This window comes from Myotis nattereri, assembly GCF_964212035.1.
Source record: "Myotis nattereri genome assembly, chromosome: 17".
NCBI classification, from domain to species: Eukaryota; Metazoa; Chordata; class Mammalia; order Chiroptera; family Vespertilionidae; genus Myotis; species Myotis nattereri.
In genome coordinates this window covers 199,141-215,800 of record NC_138092.1, presented here as the reverse complement: position 1 = coordinate 215,800, position 16,660 = coordinate 199,141, and the positions used below count along the sequence as shown (strand labels likewise).

Here is a 16,660-nt window from a genome sequence, read left to right as displayed (position 1 = left end):
GTACAAGGTCCTTGGTTGATTACCCCCCCTTCCCTCCGAGATTTCACACTGTTCCATGTTCAAGAGGCGGCCTAGTGATGATTCCCTCTCATCATTGATTTTTCTATCTCTCCCCGTCTCTGAAATAAATTAAAAAATACATACATAACTGGCTGGTTTGGCTCAGTGGATAGAGCGTTGACCTGCGGACTGGGGGGTCCCAGGTTCGATTCCTGGTCAGGACACAGGCCTGGGTTGTGGGTTGGTCCCTATTGAGGGGCGTGCGGGAGGCAGCTGATCAGTGATTCTCTCTCATCATTGATGTTTCTGTCTCTCTTTCCCTCTCCTTTCCTCTCTTAAATCAATATAAAAATATATTTAAAAAATAAAATCAAATCCATCTGGACTCGTGCTGTGAAACTTTCCCTGCACCGAGCCAAGAACCAACAAAGGCCAGGCCGGCCCGAGGCAGACCTGCTCAGGGCCAGGTCTCCGTCACAGTAACAGGTGCCCCCAGCACAGCCCACACCCACACCCGAGGGCCCCATCAACCCTCCCGCCAGCCCTGGCTCTGACCCCCAATGCCAGTCCCTCTGCTTCTGCTCTTTCCCTTGTAAAACGCTGAGAGGCCTTCTTTCATGGCCTGTAGTGGCCACAGGTAGCAAGAGGACAGTTCAGAAGGAGAAAATGCTACCATGAAACTCTGGCTTGTCCCTTACCCACAGCTGCTAACAGGTGAAACGGTGCACCCTGGAACCCAGAGCCAGGGTCTCCTGGCGTGGTGCTGTCTGCCTGGGCTGCCCCCACCCCTGGGCCAGGTGGAGGCTCAACCACCCCCTTGCTTGCCCAGGCTGCTGCCCCTGAAGGGCACCCTGACCTTTCCCTGATGAACTGTGTGCTCCAGGATGGCAGGGTCCCACTCGAGGCCCAGATGGCAGACAAACATGCCAGGCAGGCCCAGGCGGGTGCCTACAGCAGCAGGAAGGTCAGAAAACATCTTTATTGTGGGGAAGGGGGGTCCCAGGTAGAGACATGTAGACAGACACACAGACAAGGCTGCCACAGAAAGCTCAGGGAGCTAGGAAAGCAGACAGCGTCCCGGGAGGCTGGGTTCCCGGGGGCTGGGCTGAGAACCCCCACTCCGTCTGCTCCTCCGTCCACTCCGTGCACGGGCAGGGAGGCCAGGACTCAGGCGTGCAGGAAGCGGTTGAAGGCGTTGTAGGCGGACTCCAGGTCAAACAGCATCTGGCGCACTTGGTTGTCGTCCAGCTCGTCGGACGCGGACATGCCGCTCAGGGTCTGCAGCCTGGGGGGCGGGAGCACAGCGCTGGAGTGGGCTCGGAGGGCGGGACCCCAGGGCCACCTGGAAGGGCCAGACACTCACCACTGGCTGACGGTCTGGCGGCCCTCGAAGTCGGGCGGCAGGTGGCTCATGCGGTGCATCGTCTCCATCAGCTCCCGCAGGTCGGGCTGGATCTGCACACACGGGCCTGTGAGCCCCGCTCCGTTGGCGCCCAGCCCGCCCGGCCCCCCCAGCCCCCCATGAGCTGCACCTCATCCATGGCGCGGATCTCCAAGCGCAGCTTGTCCATCACGGTGATGAAGAGCTGGGGGCAAGTGTGTGCATGAGGCAATACCCCCACCAGGGGCCGGGGGGGCGACCCCTCGCAGGATCTGGCCCAGGCCACCCCCGAGCCCCTCTCTTCCTTAGGAACCCATCCTCTCCCTCCACAGCCTCGGCTGTTGGGCCTCAGGCTCCTCCCACACTTCTGTTCCCACAACCTGGGGTTCATCCACTTTGCTGCCTGCGGGAGCTCTGGCGGCCTTGACCCAGGGCCGTCCCCCTGGGTCTCAGGCAGGGAGGGGACTCGGAGGCCTCCTGGACAAGGCCCAGGGGAGCAGCCTGCCCCCCTCATTCTGAGCCACAGGCCCTGCCAGTGAGGAGCCAGGACCGTGAAGCTCCAGGGAAGCCAGGCCCTGCGCACGTGCCATGGCGGCCTCACCGAGACCACGTCTGCGATGCAGCGGTTGAGGTTGCCCTTGTCGTCCTTGATGGTGATGGGCCTGTCCTCCTTGATCCTCTCCATGGCCAGTGGGCAGTCCAGCTGAGAGGGGACACAGGGGTGTTGGCCAGGCCCCTTCCCAACAGCACCCACATCGCGCCCACCTCCCGCGCCGCTGGTGGACTCACGCGGAACTTGCGGCAGAATTCATCGATGGAGCTGATCTCTGAGCCCTGGACCTGCCGGAAGGCGGCTTTGTACTGCACCAAGAGGCGGGAGCAGGCCGCGGTGTACCTGGGGAGAAGGGGGGCTGGGTGACGAGTCAGAGCTGGACCACTGAGGATGAGACCGTCCATCGGGTCTACACAGGAAGGTTCTGGGGGTGGCAGAACCAGGCCTGGACCACAGATCGGCCGGAGCCCCGCCCTGCAGAGGCTCTCCCCTGTGCCTGCTCTCCGGGACTGTGGTGGTCATGCCTCCACACCCACAGCCCGTGGCCTCTGGGGGGCCTGTCCCCCTGAATAAAGGCTCCATGAACCTCCCAGGAGCCAGGCTCAGCAGCGCCCTCCTGACTCTTGCTCGCCTTCCGAAGGCCTCACCAACGAGGACATGTGCACCCGGGGGAGCAGGCTGGGATGAACCCGGGAGCAGGTCAGTGGGCACCTCTCCATGGGGACGCTGCAGATGGTGCCCAGGCTCCAGGGCACCCTCCAGCCCGACAGGGGAGGCAGATGCCCACATGCAGACCCCTCTCCCCTCTCATTCCTGAGCACCCTAGCCCTGGAGGGAAGACACGGCTTCCAGGGCCAGGCACCCATCTGTGGGTGGCAGCGCCCTCACTCGTTGGGGGTGACGCAGTCCTTGATGTACGCCTTCTCCAGGGCCTGCATGGTCTTCACAACGGCAAACAGCTCCGCCATGTTGTCGTACCTGAGGAGGGTGTGTCCGTCAGGCCAAGGCCACAAGGCCCCCAGGGCCAGGCACCACCCCACTGGGTGCGTCCGCTGTGGCAGAGCTCTGACCCACGTCCTTCGGACCCTGGGTGTGAAGGCTGCTCAGGGTAGGAGCATGGGCCTGAGGGGGTGTGCTGGGGGGGCGACCCGGGCGCTGGACTCACTTCTCCCGCTCTCGGGCATTCTTGTACAGCTTCACTTCCTGTCGGAGAGAGGGGCAGTGTGTTGGCACAGACTGGTGTTCACATGGGCATATGCTGTGGGTCAGTGCCAACCAGGCAGGTGCCCGCCACTCACCTCATACAACTCCGGCTTGTTCCCAGGGGCTGTAACAGAGCAGGCAGAGAGCTAGCAGTCTGCCCCCCACCCCGGCCCTCCTGAGACCACCCCCAGGCTACGTCCCCGTATGGGGGGGACTTAGCGATGCTCCCATAATCCCCGGCCATGGCTCGGGTCAGTCCGCTACAGTGGCTGAAATTCTGGGCCCTTCCCGTGCCTGGACCCAGCTCACCTCCCACGCCTGGCGTGGCTGGGATCCCGTGGAACATCCTTAGGCTCAGCGGCCACAGCAGAGACCTGAGGAGCAGGACCAGCACCAACTCAGAGGCACCCCCGACGCCTTGCGAAGAGCTTCCCGCTCTCAGCAGACAGATGAGAAACAGCAACAAACCCAGGGCAGAGGGTGCTGTGTGGGGGCCGCCCTTCCCCGGGAGAGCAGTCAGGGCCCTGCCCGAGGAGCTCGGTTGGTTACAGCGTCGTCACCATACACCACGGTTGGGGGTTTGATCCCTGGTCAGGGCACATACAAGAAAGAGCCAACCAATGACGCATGAATATGTGGGCCAACAAGTCAGTGTCTCTTTCCCACTCTCTCTAAAATTAATAAGAAAAAAAAATATCTTTAAAGGAGAGCAGCCACGGTGTGGGGAAGGGCAGGCTGCTCCGAGCCTGGTGGCCAGGCAGAGGCGGCGGCATGTGGATGGACGACCAGGAGGAGCGTCTGGGCAGAGGAGCCGCACAGGTAACGGGTGGTCTTTTTTTTTTTTTTGAGAGAAGGGACGGCAAGAAAGAAAAGCACCCCCGTTAGAGAAACCTCCACAGGCTGCCTCCTGCACGCCCCCTGCTGGGTGGGCATCAAGCCCGCACCCGCATGCGCCGGGCCGGAAGGGACCTTTCGCACGGAGGATGCTGGGCCGAGCCCACTGGCAGGCCCGGGGTCCGCATATACCAGAAGGTCTGGTTCGGGAGAACAGACGAGCCGGTCTTTCTGAGCAAGGGGTCCCCGGGGAAGGAAGGCGGGCGGCAGGGCCGGGAGCTCCCGGAGGACTGAGGACCAGACTCCGGGGCGCCGTGGGCGGGAAACGGGCGCGCAGCTGGGTCTGCGGGTGGACCCCCCGGGGCACAAGGCGTTACGAGGGACGCTCTGGTTCGGTCCGATGGTGCCATGACGATAGGGCGGCTGAGATGGAGGCGGGCGGGAGGGAGAGTGCCCGGGTTCGGACGTGTTGGGTTTGAGGCTCCATTAGACACCGAGACGTGCGCCGAGGCAGCGGGAGGGCAGTGCCGAGTCGGTGCTGTCCGCGGGGGTGGGCGGGCAGCGGGGAGGGAGGGCGAGGCTGGGAGAGACGAGCAGCATCTCACGGAAGCAGGGCCCTGCCCGAGGCGGCGGCGGGTGCGGGGACACGGAGACTCTGGAGCAGCCCCGCGGGACCGGGTGGGGCTGGCGCCGCCGGCGAACTCCCTTCAGCCGCGCGAGCCGATGCCCCCGGACTGACCCTCACAAACCGGACTCCGAGCGGCACAGCTGGATCCGGAGATGCTCGCGATGTGGCCGCGGGGCCACCCGGGCTGCCACCAGGTCCAGGGGGACCCGCCGCGCGCGGAGGCGCCACCCCGGCCCCAGGAGCGGAAACCCCAGACGAGGGGCCCCCGGCGGGGCAACGATACCCGCAGGCCGACGCCCGAGCCGCCCGCCCCCGCCGGGTCCGCGGCCCCGGCCCGCCCCCCAGCCCCGAATACCTGGGCAGGAACCGCGGCCGGGTCCGGAGATGGCGCCGGGGCGGGGCCCCGATCGACCGCTCGGCGCTCGGCCACGTCTGCGCCTGCGCACAGGCCACCCTCCCTGCACAACCCTCGCGCCTGCGCACAGGCCGCCCCGCCCACGACGCGCCTGGGGCCGTCCGTAGGTCCCCCGAGTGGCCGCCCTGCCCCGACCCCGCCCCCCTCAGTAGCCGGGTGAGGCGGCAGCAGCACTTTATTGGGGGCGCGGGAGGCTGTGGGGTACGGGGCGGCGCCGGCTGTCAGAGACGCTGGAAGTAGAGCCGGGAGCCTCGGTCCAGGGTGCGGGCGGCGGGGTCCGACTGTCCGGACAGCAGCTGGCCCAGGGCGGCCCGGTCCTCGGCGGAGAGCCGCCTGCTGCACAGTTGTAGCTCCTGCAGCTGCGCGGCGATCTTGTCCCAGAGGCCGGGGCGGAGGGGACCCCGGACAGTGCAGCCTGCGGGGGTAGAAGGGAGCAGGCCTCAGGGAGCTGCTCCCCGCAAAGTCTGCCGGGCCCCAGGGTGCTCCCAGCCCGCGTATGCGTCCTCCTTCCTGGTGACCAGATGCCCCGAGAGGTGGGGGCCACTGGAGGAAGGGTGTGCTCTCCCAGGCGGCCAGGCAGGAGGGAGGGTGGCTGAAATAAACACTGCGTCCACATCTGTGCCTCCGAGTGTCCATGACAACGCCTGGGTCTTTCCATCCATAACGTGCTCACAGTAGGGGTGCCTGTGAGTGCCGGGCCTGATACACTCAGGACCCCCAAGGGGCTTGGTGAAGGTGGAACCGTAGGAGGCCAGGTGGGAGATCTGCCACTTGGAGGAGCAGGAAGAACCAGGCCCCTGAGCACCCCACTCCCAGCCCGTCCAACTGGAGGGCAGAGCTGAGCGTCCTGCCCCAGTTGAATGTGCCAGGCTGCTGGGTGGTCTCCCCTGGGTCACCCTCAAGACAGCTCTGGGTACTGTGGGCATGCCCACCGTGAGAACAAGCCACAGGGGCCCCGCCAAGAACTGGGAAGTTCCCTTAGTGGCAGCTTTTGCCCCCTTCCAGTTACCTGTCCTGTGTCAGCTGCAAGGGGCCCAGCCCACCCTCAACTTCTGGCCAGTGGCAGTGCCAGCCTCTTCAAAGGAGGCACCTGGGCTGCAGGCAGGTCCCTGAGGAGGAAGCTGTGTCCCCAGCCCTGGTGTGGCAGATGTGGCCACCATCCCCAGAGCTCACCTGCCAGGCCCAGGAAGCTCAGACCTTGGGGCCGCTCCTGCAGGGCAGACAGGAGCTCCTCCAGGCCAGCACAGCTGATCTCAGGGTTGGCAGACAGGTCCAGTGAGACAAGTGAGGGGCAAAGAGGGAGACATCTGGGGTGAGGGAAGAAGTGAAGGGGTCAGTTTCCAGGGAGGGAGGCCCCCATCACTAGGGAAAGCTACTCCAGACAAACCCACTGCTCTGTGGGCCAAGCTAATAAGCCCAACAGGTCTTGCCCCCAGCCTGGCACAGGCACAGGTGTTCCTCCACAGCTGTCAGGGCACTGCCAGGGGCCAAGGCTGTAGTGACCAGGCTTGGGGCACATTCAGGAGGGAGCTGGCACCACCTTTGCTCCCCTTTCCTGACTAGTGCCCCCCCCAAACCCAAGGCTCCTGGGCCTGGAGATCAGAACCCCCTCAGGAAGCGGGGCATGGGCAGGGTGGTGTTACCTGCTCAGGTCTCTCACTGCCTGGTCACCCAGGTGGTTTGCAGACAGGTTCAAGTGTGCCAGGGCACAGCCTTCCTAGACAGCAGAGGCCCAAGGCTGCAGTGAGTGGGTGCTTGTCTTCCCTGCCTCTCAGAGGCCCACACAGCGGAGGGCAGACAACTTCCTTCTTTCTTGGGGGTGAGGGGGCATCAGAGGGAAGCAATATCCCCTCAATTTGCAGGTCAGAATGACTTGAGAATCATGGGTACCCCGCCCTGCCTGGAAGTACCCCCAAGAGAGAGCACTGGGAGGCCTGACACTCCCTTGGACCGGCTTGGGGGCCAGGGGGCCACCTGGGATCCACAGCCCAGGTCAGGGAGCTTCCCCAAGGCTGTTCTTCAGAACCTGCAACGCTCTCCCAGCCCCTGCCCCTGCCCAGGCTTCGGCCGGGTGGCCCAGGGTTCCCATGGCTCGGTGTTTGGCCCAACCACGTACCTTGGTCAGGTATCTGACCACGGGTTCCACCAGGCCCGAGTCAGTCTTGCTGGCCACCATGGAACTGACTTCCAAGTGCAGGAGGGTCTGGGCGGGCAGGCTCTGCAGGGTCTGGCACAGGGCGGTGGTGCCCAGGATGTTGTAGGACAGGGACAGTGTCTTCAGGTGCTTGGCATCTGAACCAGGGGCCAGAAGCGCTATCAGCCCTACACAGCACCACTCAGCCCAGCTGCAGAGTGCTGGACCCTCTGGGGAGCTGTCACCGAGACCTGGTGCACAGGGAACAGGCCCCTTGCCTGGGGATGAGGGGGTGGGCCAGATTCCTGAGCCCAGCTTCGCCCCATGTTTCTGGCCTCTGCCTGCCCTGACCCACCGCAGGACACCCAGGTTGCCTGAGATAGGCCCTGGGCAGGATGTGTGTGTGGGGCCGGGGAACACTCCTCTACTGCCCTAACCCCAGACTCCTCCCCCACTGCTGCTCACAGTCCCACCACGGCTGCGGAAAGGCCCTCCGGGAAGTGCTGAGACTGGCTCTCTGCGGCCCTGCTGGGTGTACGTGGGATGATTCGGGCCCATGGAACAGCTGGTGAGAGCAGTGGGGCTGGGACTCTGCCCTGTGGTACTATCTGGCTGGGAAAGTACCAGATGCCTCTACCCTGTTTACCTACATGCGTCCAGCAGCCAGGCTGATGCCCCAAGGCCCCTCTAGCTCAAGGCTCTCCGAGTCCCTGCACACGCCCTACTGGTGGCAACTGGAACCCTGGGGCCAGGGAGTGGACATGTGGTCAGCTCACCTAAGAAGGCTCGGCCCAGGGCTGCCTGGTGGCTCAGGAGGAAACCAGGGCCGAAGCCACAGGCCCGAAGGTGCAGAGTGCTGAGTGCAGGGCAGGCCCGCAGGACCGAAGCCAGGGCCTGACTACAGCCATCCCCGAGGGGGTTCATGCTTAAGTCCAGCTCCTCCAAGTTCTGGGAAGACACAGGCCCCCCATAGGATCTGCTGTCCTTCCCCGCTTCCCCACACCCCTCACCCCGAGCTGGGCACCAGTCAGCACCCCAGATGTGCCTTCCCACCCATCTCTGGCCTGCTGCTCCCCATGCCTTTACCTGCAGGGTGGCTTTGCCCACCAAACCGGAGGCAAGCTGGCCAAGGCCTTCAGGACCCAGGTGATTGGAAGAGAGGTCGAGGAGGGTCAGGCCAGGCAAAGTGTCCAGGGCGGCCAGCAGCTCAGTGGCACAGCTGTCCCCCAACCGGTTCCCTGCCAGGCGCAGCTCCCGGAGCGCCGAGTGCAGCTTGAGGGCCCGAAGCAAGGGGGTGAGCTGGGCCTGGCGCAGGGCCAGGGAGCAGGCGCTGAACAAGGGGCCCACACCCTGGTGCTCCATGGCCTGCAGCACCTGCGGATGCTCCCCTGCAGGGGGACGTGGTGTCACCAGGGCCAGAGCCGGCCTGTCTACCCCTTGAAACCTGCACAGCCCTCCTCACTCCCAAGCCCACCTGCTCCAAGCCGGTGGTGGGCTCCATGCAGGCTGGTGGCGTGCAGACCTGTATCTGACCAGGAAGGCCCTCCCCACCTCTCAGCCTGGCGGCTCCCAGAGGTGCCAGACTTCTGGCCCGGCCCAACCTCTCAGCTCTGAGGTCTCTACAAGGTCCCACCTTCACCCCACACAGCTTCCCCCACATACTGCTCATAGTAGGGGCACTGGTAGGGGAGGAAAACCCAAGGACAGGTGTGGATACCGGGGGACTTGGCAGTGGCAGTAACAGGTGGAGCCCACGTGCCCAGCCCCTCTACCCAGGCCACTGTGGGCCTCCTGGGCCCTTACCCTGTTCCAGGCTCTGGCAGGCCCTGCGGTAACGGTCGGTCAGTGGGGGGAGGTCCCATGAGGTCACTTCAGCCAACACCTGAAAGCACCATAGGTAGGCAGCCCTGGGGAACCCAGCACCAGGGACGCCCACACTCGGGGCCTGGTTCCCGCCACTCACCTCCTCATTGCTCTGCAGCACATCGGGGATGGGATCCTGCGGGGCCAGCAGGGCCCCCTCCTTTCGTAGTGTGAGCCTGGGCAGCAGCCCGCAGGCCTGGTAGTAGCGCTGGGCGGCCTGCTCGGCCAGCCAGGCCACAGAGTGGGCCTCCTTGCTGTGGGACCAGAGGCTGCGTTGAGCCTGGACCTGGCCACGTCCCTGCACAGCTGAGGAAATGCCCCTGGGCTCACCCTCAAGCTCTGGGGCGAAAGCTCCCTCGCCTGGCTCCTCCCCTCCCCACAAGCCGCCTCCAGCTCCCGGGCCCCTCCCAGGGGCCACAGGACCTCACTGGCCACTCCAGGGCCAGCCTATGCTTGAGAAGAGCCCCCCGCCCTTGCCTGCGGCCCCACCCCAGCGACCAGGCCCCAGGCCAGCAGGGTGACACGCTCCACCTGGTGCACAAACACCAGGGTTCTTGGCTGCCACAGGGCAGAGCCCACAGGGGCACAGAGGGAGCCGAGACGCCTCACCTGTGGGGGACGGGGATGAGGAAAAGGTTATCCTGAACGCGAACTCGAATCCGGATGGTAGGAGGCAGGACTGGCCCCTGGAAGGGGGCAGAGGGGTAGCTGAGTCAGAAAAAACAGCCCCCGGCCCTGCCCACCCCACCCGAGCCAGGGGCTGGCTCTGTGCCAGGCCTGCACACCCACCGAGGAAAGGCCGGCTGCAGGGGTGTCCCCGCTGCCGGGGACGTGAGGGCTCTGCAAGGGCTCCATGGCCGAGCTGCCGTCTGCACCTGCTCGGACCGTGGCACTCCAACTCCTGAGACGGGGCAGCTGGCTCTGCCTGGCCTGGGCCCGTGGCCTGACAGGACTCTCGTCACTGCTGGACTCCGAGGCACTGCGCCTGGTCCTGTACCCACGGCTCTGGGGGTGGGGTGGGTGGCGGCCCTGGGTCAGCAGCACGTCATCTTCCAGCCAGGCCCCGGCCAGACACTCCTCCTCAGGGATCAGCGCTGCCGTGGGAGTGGGGGCCTCACCCAGGCCCCGAGGTGGGCCAGGCTTGGGGCGGCAGCTCCGGGCACTGCCCACTCCTCGAATGGCTGCCCAGTAGGCTGCCCGGCCAGCTGCTGCCACCTTCCTGTTGTTGACATGGCCAAGCACGCAGGCCCCGGCTCGCTGTGCTGGAGCAGGGTGCCGAGGCCTCTTCTGGGGGGCCCCAGGTGGGCCCCCACTGTCCTCACCCTCCGAGCTGCTGCTGCTGGCCAGCTGGTGCCTGCTCCTCCGCGGCCTGGCCACAGCCGGCACTGCCTTTGCCTCCCAGACCCTAGCATTGGCCTGAGAGGCCTCTGGGAGCCCTGGGCAGGGGCTCGAGGAAGGAGAGGTCTCAGGGTCAAACAGATGGTCACTTGGGAGGCTCCGGGGAGCCAGGGGGCTGTGGGGAGCTGTGGGGAGATGGAGTCTGCAGTGAGGAGGGCCCTGCACATCCCTGCCGCCCACGTGAAAATGCCCGAGGCCCAGGAAACTCTCCAGGTGGGGCGGCGTCCCGGGGCAGGAGGTCCCTGCTTGCCTCGGCCCGCGGAGGCCTCCCTGAGCCTCCTCTCCATGGCACCAGCCTTCTCTCGCGTCTCGCGGTCCAGGTCCCGGTGGTACAGCCTCAGCCACTGCTGCAGCGTCTCCAGCGGGCTGTGGCCCTGTGTGGCACCCAGCTGAGCAGGGCCGGAGGGACAGACCCACCTCCGTGGCCGTGCCCACCTGGCCCTTGTCCCCACTTACCTTCCTGGTTCGGAGGGTGACCGACGCCCCCCGTTCAATGAGCAGCTCAGCCACCTCAAAGTGGCCACAGTTGAGAGCATCGTGCAGGGGAGTGATGCCCTCGCAGCCCTGGCCGCCCGGGTCGTCCACGGCAGCCCCGTGGTCCAGCAGGAAGCGGACAATGTCTGTGGGACGGGGAACGTGAGCCAGCTTCCGGCACCCTGCTCGGACCCCTCCCTGTGTGTGACAGACCCTTGCCCACGCTCACCCAGATGCCCATAGTTGCAGGCCTCGTGCAAGGGTGTCCAACCACAGTAGTCCCGAGGGTTCAGGGGGTGACCCTATGACCAAGGATGGGAAGTAGCCTGACCCCGAGTGCCCCACAGCCTGGCCTTCCCTCAGGGCTAAGGCCAGAGGAGGGCCAGGGCCTGGGTCCCACCAGAGTTCCCACCACGAGGCAGAGCGCCACCCCGAGGGCGTGCGCAGGGCCAGCAGCGTGGTGCTGCCTCCCCTCCCCTCCCCTCCCCTCCCCTCGGGACAGGTAGTGGACCCCCCGAGAGTCCCTGCTGCCCCACAGGGTGGGGGGATGGTCGCAGGCCCACCTGCCGCACAAGGTCCTGGACGCGGCGCAGCTGGCCCTCGATGCAGGCCCGGTGCAGCAGCGTCTCCCCCACATCGTTGCGCCGGTTCCACTGTGGGCACAGGCACCACAGAACAGATGTGTGTTGGGGGCAGAAGCAGAGGGGACCAGGCCACGCTGGTGAGCCCCAGAGGGACCCCCCACACCCCATAGGCCTCACCTTGTTTACCTGCTGCCGGCCCAGGCAGCCCTGCAGCTCCTCCTCCTCCTCCAGGTCCCGGGACTGGCTCTCACCCTCTGTGACAGCCGAGCGGGCACCGGTGAGCAAGCCCACCCCACCCAGCCCTCTGGCCCCACCCAGCCCCCATGCTGTGGTGTGTCTTCCCTCCACTGAGAAACATCCTTGTTAGGACAAGTCACACTCACACTGAAGACAGCGTGTCCTTAAAACAGACAAACAACCGCTTGTCCCTGAGCCAGGCTCCCTCTCCCTGCGCACTGTGGCCTCCACCCCAGCTCCCTGCACCCCTTCCCTCTTCCCTCTGCTCCTGCCTCTGCCCGCCTGTGCCTCTGGCCCCTTCTGGAGTCTTTCCTCACGGTGGCCGTCTGAACAGCTCTGCCTGAAGTTGTCTCTGGTCCTGCCACACACCCTGCCTGTGGCCCCCTGTACCGCCGCCCCAGCAACACCCAGCCAGCGCCTCTCAGCCAAGGCCCAAACCTCCCACCTGCCCGGACACTCGCCGAGGGCCTCTCACATCCAACACTGAGCCACTCCTCCTAGCCCAGCCCTCCCTTCCTGCCCCCACTGCCCTGAGATGGTGCAGCTCAGGCCCACCTCAGACTGTCCCTCGTGACCACAGTGGCCTCCAGGGACACCCACACCACGGTGTCCGGGAAGAGCGGGCTCCACTCTCACCTGTCCTGTGCTCCACGTGCCCTTTCCGCAGGTCACCCTCACTGCCTCCCCCATGGACACCGACCGGCTCCCATCACCACACCCTCCGGGAAGTCCCAAAGCTGCCCAGGCTCTCTGTGCACCCCTCTCTGCCGACCTCACGGCACTGGCCACCCTCCTTGCACGGAGCTGTCTCCTGTCACAACCTGTGATCAGGCCCCATCCTCACCAACCGCAGCCCTGGGCCCCGCTTGAGCAGGTGAAGGGGAGGAAGCACCAGGGCTGCTGGCAGCGTTCAGGCCTCACCGCTGTCTGAGAGCTCCACCTCGCTGGCCTCCATGGTGTCACTGGCCTCCTCCCCTTCCCCGTCCTCCTCCTCCTCGTCCTGGTCCACACGCAGCTCCTGGAGCCTGGCTTTAGTGCCAGGCGCCTCCTGGGGCTGCAGCCGCAGCTGCACGGTGTGGAGGTGCTGCAGGACCTGCCTCTACAGAGCAGGTGACACCCAGTCAGGGCCACAGGTGCACCAGCTACACCGGGGGCGGGGGACACAGGGCGGGGACAAGGGCACCAGCTGGGTGGATGGGGCCACACCTGCAACTGGGGCTGCTGAGCCTGCTGGGCACAGCCGAGAGCCTTCTGGAAGCATGGTGCCAGCTCCTCATAGGTGTCACCGGCCTCCTCGCGGGACAAGGCAATGTTCAGCCAGGTCTTGGCCTCCTGGAGCAAGAGGAAGATAAACGGGTTCCATGATGGCTGCCCCAGGTGCAGAGACCCCAGGCATGGTGCCGCGGCTCACCTCCAGGGCATTGCCCTCACGCAGCCTCAGCTCCTCTTCATAGTGGTGCACAGCCCCACGGGGGTCCTTCATGTCTCCCAGGGTGGTGGCCAGGGACACATGGATGACGGCCAGCTCGGGCCCCGGCCTGTCCAGCAGCTCCGCAAAGTCCAGCTGAGGATGCAACAGGGTGGCTACTGCACACCTTCCGGGCCCAGAGCATTGCAGTCCCTCCCCTCCCCACCCCTCCCCTCCAGCCGGGGTGCACCTGCTTCTGGTAGGCCTTCGCTGCCTTGGGGAAGTCGCCTGCTTTGGAGAACAGGTCCCCCAGCTGCTCACAGATGCCCATGGCGCTCTGAGGGTCACTGCTCTCGGACTCCTCCAACTGCTGCTGCAGCCGGATCACCGCCAGCACTGACGGGAAGAGCCTCATGCGAGGGGGCGGCAGACACAGGGCCCAGCCCGGCTCTGCCATCGGTTAGCCCTGTGCCCTCAGACGGGCCACCCACCCCGCCCAGCCTGTTTGCCCGTTGGTAAGAAGGGGTAGTCAGAGAATCAGCCCTGGGGGGTTGTTGCAAGGGCCACAAGAACTAACAGATGATGCTGGCTCGCAGCAAAGGCAGACCACTGCCGGCGGCTGCTGACGCCACCATCGGCACTCCGAGTGGACACCCTGTCCACTCCGAGTGGAGACGGCTTTTGTCTCGTTTGCAGAGGGTGCCAGTTCCCGTGGAAACGCCTCGTCTCCTGACCACCCTCATGGCCTCTGCACACACTGTGTTGTAGACTCAGATAAAAGTGGGGTTCTCCTCCCAACAGGAATTGGGGCTGCCACCTCCCCAAGGACACATGCCTGGCCCCCTTTGCCAAGGAAGGGGAGCCCTTAGCCCCTGGGGTCCCCTTCCAGGCTCACCATACTTGAGGGTCTGGCACACAGTCGCTCTCTGCAAAGGCTTCTGGGAGCCCAGCCTGTAGGCCTTCTTCAAAACTCTCTTCGCAGCCAGAAAATCACCCAGGTCTTGGAGAACCTGGGGATGAGGGAGGTGAGCTTGCATTCCCCAGGCCCCTGGCCAGCCCGCAGCTGCGCCCGCACCCCCGAGGGCACCTGTGAGATGAGGACGCAGCACTCGCTCTCCATGAACCCCTTCCGCATGGTGCGTGCACACTCCCGGGCCCCCTCCAGACAGCGCATAGCCTGGGAGTGCTGCCCCTGACGCCAGTGGATGGCGCCCAGGTTGTAGCGGGCACGGTACAGGTCCTCGTGCAAGTGGTTCTGCCTGCGGGTGACGAGCACTTGGTGCCCAAGGCACCAGCACGGACCCCGAAGCACTGAGGTGCCGCTTCTGATGGGTGCCACCTGGCCCAGCAGCCCCCCAGCTCCTCCCCTGGCACGCAGCAGACATGCCAGGCTGCCCCCCCACCCCCCAGGGCTGCTTCCTCTAGCAACAGGGGACTCAGCTCCGTCCTGGGCAAAGTGGGGCAGAAAGATGCTCTTACTCGGCAAGGAAGATGCTCTTCTTGAAGTAGTCGTTGCACAGGGCCGTCTGCCGCAGACTCTCGAAGGTGAGGCCCAGGTTGAGGTAGAGTCGGGCCCGCATCTCACTCAGCTCTCGCTTGGGCAACGTCCCTGGAAGACGACCCCTCCTGACACTCAGGGCCTTGACCCCAATCGGGGTCTCCGGCTTTGGGCCCCATCCCGCACCCCTCCTCCCGCCTCTCACGGGGGTCCCAGGGGTTGTGCTGGAACCAAGAGCAGACAACGGATTGCCAGGTTTGAGGCTGCCAGGAGCACGGACTGGGCGTCCCCTCATGAGGGGGCTTCTAAGAACAGACCCCAGCCTCACAAGGGGAGGCCCAGGCAGGAGAACCCACCACACAGGCTGGCAGGCGGCGGGAACACTTCCTCCACCCACAGCTCTGGGGAGAGAGGGTGGGTAGGGCTGCACCCCGGGGCACTCACTGTGCAGCTTCTCATCCACAATAGCCAAGCTCTTTTCAAAGGCAGCTCGAGCCTGCAGCAGGGCCTGCTGCGACTGGCTGTGGTCATAGATGTCCAGGTGGGTGCGGCCAATGGTGGCCCAAGCCCTCTGCACCTCAATGTGGTTGGACAGGGAACAGGCCAGCTCCAGGTAGTGCTGCTGGTGCTGGGGCGCAGAGGGACAGTGGCTGTGACCAACCCTTGCCTCAAGCAAACCCCACGTGTCACTCAACTCCGGGGGGTCCCTGTGGTTACACAGGAGAGCCCCCTACTCCCTGGAACACCCCCCCCCCCCGAGCGTCTCCTCTATGCCAAGGGCTGCCTGTGGGGACACTGGCTCCACAGCCCAGCAAGCAAACGTCAGGCTAGGGGAGGAACAAGGCGTGAAGGTTAGTTGGGTTCCTGCATCCCAGCAGCAAGGGCCAGGGCAGGCTCTGTGTGAACAGTGGGTCCTGACCCTCACCCCCCAGGTCACAAACACAGCTGAAGTGATGTGTTCATTAGTGGTTGTTTCTGGGGCCAAACTCCCGGAAGAGATGGTGGTGCAGCCACGCGAGGACCAGCTGACCATCCACCGGCACAGCCCACCCAGTCGCGGCATGTCCCCCTCAGCCAGAGGCTGGGACAGTAGGCTGTCCCTCTGTCCTCAGAAAGGGACCCCTGCCCAGCCAGCATGGCTCAGTGGTTGAGCGTGGACCTATGAACCAGGAGGTCAGAGTGGCTCTGACGCTCAGGCTGAGAATTTTGGGGACCCCCCCGCAAAGAGCAGGCCCGGGAGGGCTGGGTCTGGCAGGCTTGGGTGCTGGGTGGGCACGCCCACCTGCAGGGCGGCCGAGTAGTCCTCCATCTCCGCCAGCCGCTCCCCGATCTTCCTGTGGGCCACGGCGCAGCCCAGGGCGTCCTCGGCGCTCTCCCGCAGCCGCAGTTCCTGCTGGTGCTCCTGCAGGGCCTCGGAGTAGCGGCCTGGGTGCAGGCGGGCGGGCTTCAGCAGGCCGGGCGGTCGGCCGAGGGCCGTGCCCGACAAGGCTCCCCGCACCCGCCCCGGGTCCCCAGGCCCCCGAGCTCCCCGAGCCCCAGCCGTGGACCCCACCCGGCCCCGCGCGAGAAACGCACCATGGCTGGCCAGCAGCTCCCCCAGCTGGTGGCAGATGGCGGCCTCCTCGCGCAGCTGCCCGCTGTTCTGGGCCTTGGCCTTGGCCTTGTTCAGCTCTACAGAGAGACAACGAGGCCGGGAGGCTGAGCCTCTCCGCCCCGGCCCGCCCCGGCCCTCGCACTGGGGCGCTCGGCCCGGGAACTTACGGCGAAGCTCGCGGTCCAGGCTCATAGTCCGGGCACCGCGCAGAGATCCAGCCGCTGGGAAGAATCCGGATTTCCCGCGCTCTCGCAGCCCGGTCCCTGGCCCTTGCGCAAGCGCAGCACCGCCCCGCTCGGCGCAGAGCATCCCGGGAAATGTAGTCCAACCGCCCGAAGCATCCCGGGAGCTGTGGTCTGGCTGCTGCTGGGCGGGAAGAGCTTCGCGAGAGAGCGGCCGCCTGCCAGGACTCGGCGTCGTTTGGATGCGGAGGTACCCCCGCCGCCCGGGCCCCGC

General features: G+C 65.6%; 2 protein-coding genes across 5 annotated transcripts; both read right to left on the bottom strand.

Moving 5' to 3' along the window:
- Positions 1-960: 960 nt before the first annotated feature.
- Positions 961-5,070, bottom strand: VPS28 (VPS28 subunit of ESCRT-I). 4 transcript variants are annotated; one of them, XM_081111101.1, is made up of 10 exons: positions 4,955-5,070; positions 3,447-3,724; positions 3,233-3,261; positions 3,100-3,137; positions 2,823-2,912; positions 2,171-2,276; positions 1,983-2,084; positions 1,533-1,586; positions 1,364-1,455; positions 961-1,285 (listed from the first exon to the last, which is right to left on the bottom strand). In XM_081111101.1, exons 2-10 carry the CDS (start codon positions 3,481-3,483, stop codon positions 1,168-1,170), a joined length of 666 nt encoding a protein of 221 aa, XP_080967227.1. In that variant the 5' UTR covers positions 3,484-3,724; positions 4,955-5,070; the 3' UTR covers positions 961-1,167. The 4 variants fall into 4 exon arrangements, with proteins under 4 accessions (XP_080967227.1, XP_080967229.1, XP_080967226.1 ...); XM_081111103.1 differs by having other exon boundaries at positions 3,447-3,511; positions 4,955-5,040; XM_081111100.1 differs by lacking the exon at positions 4,955-5,070 and adding an exon at positions 4,164-4,866 and having other exon boundaries at positions 3,447-3,511.
- Positions 5,071-5,171: 101 nt separating this feature from the next.
- On the bottom strand, positions 5,172-16,396 carry TONSL (tonsoku like, DNA repair protein; the record flags this gene model as incomplete). The annotated part of the gene is made up of 26 exons (XM_081111569.1): positions 5,172-5,429; positions 6,188-6,321; positions 6,658-6,731; positions 7,131-7,306; positions 7,925-8,096; positions 8,235-8,536; positions 8,952-9,030; positions 9,112-9,265; positions 9,621-9,697; positions 9,801-10,534; positions 10,660-10,783; positions 10,866-11,029; positions 11,113-11,185; positions 11,447-11,536; positions 11,645-11,721; positions 12,626-12,803; positions 12,911-13,036; positions 13,116-13,268; positions 13,363-13,508; positions 14,008-14,122; positions 14,200-14,371; positions 14,592-14,721; positions 15,055-15,238; positions 15,893-16,035; positions 16,186-16,281; positions 16,372-16,396. 26 exons carry the CDS (start codon positions 16,394-16,396, stop codon positions 5,236-5,238), a joined length of 4,092 nt encoding a protein of 1,363 aa, XP_080967695.1. The 3' UTR covers positions 5,172-5,235.
- Positions 16,397-16,660: the final 264 nt, after the last annotated feature.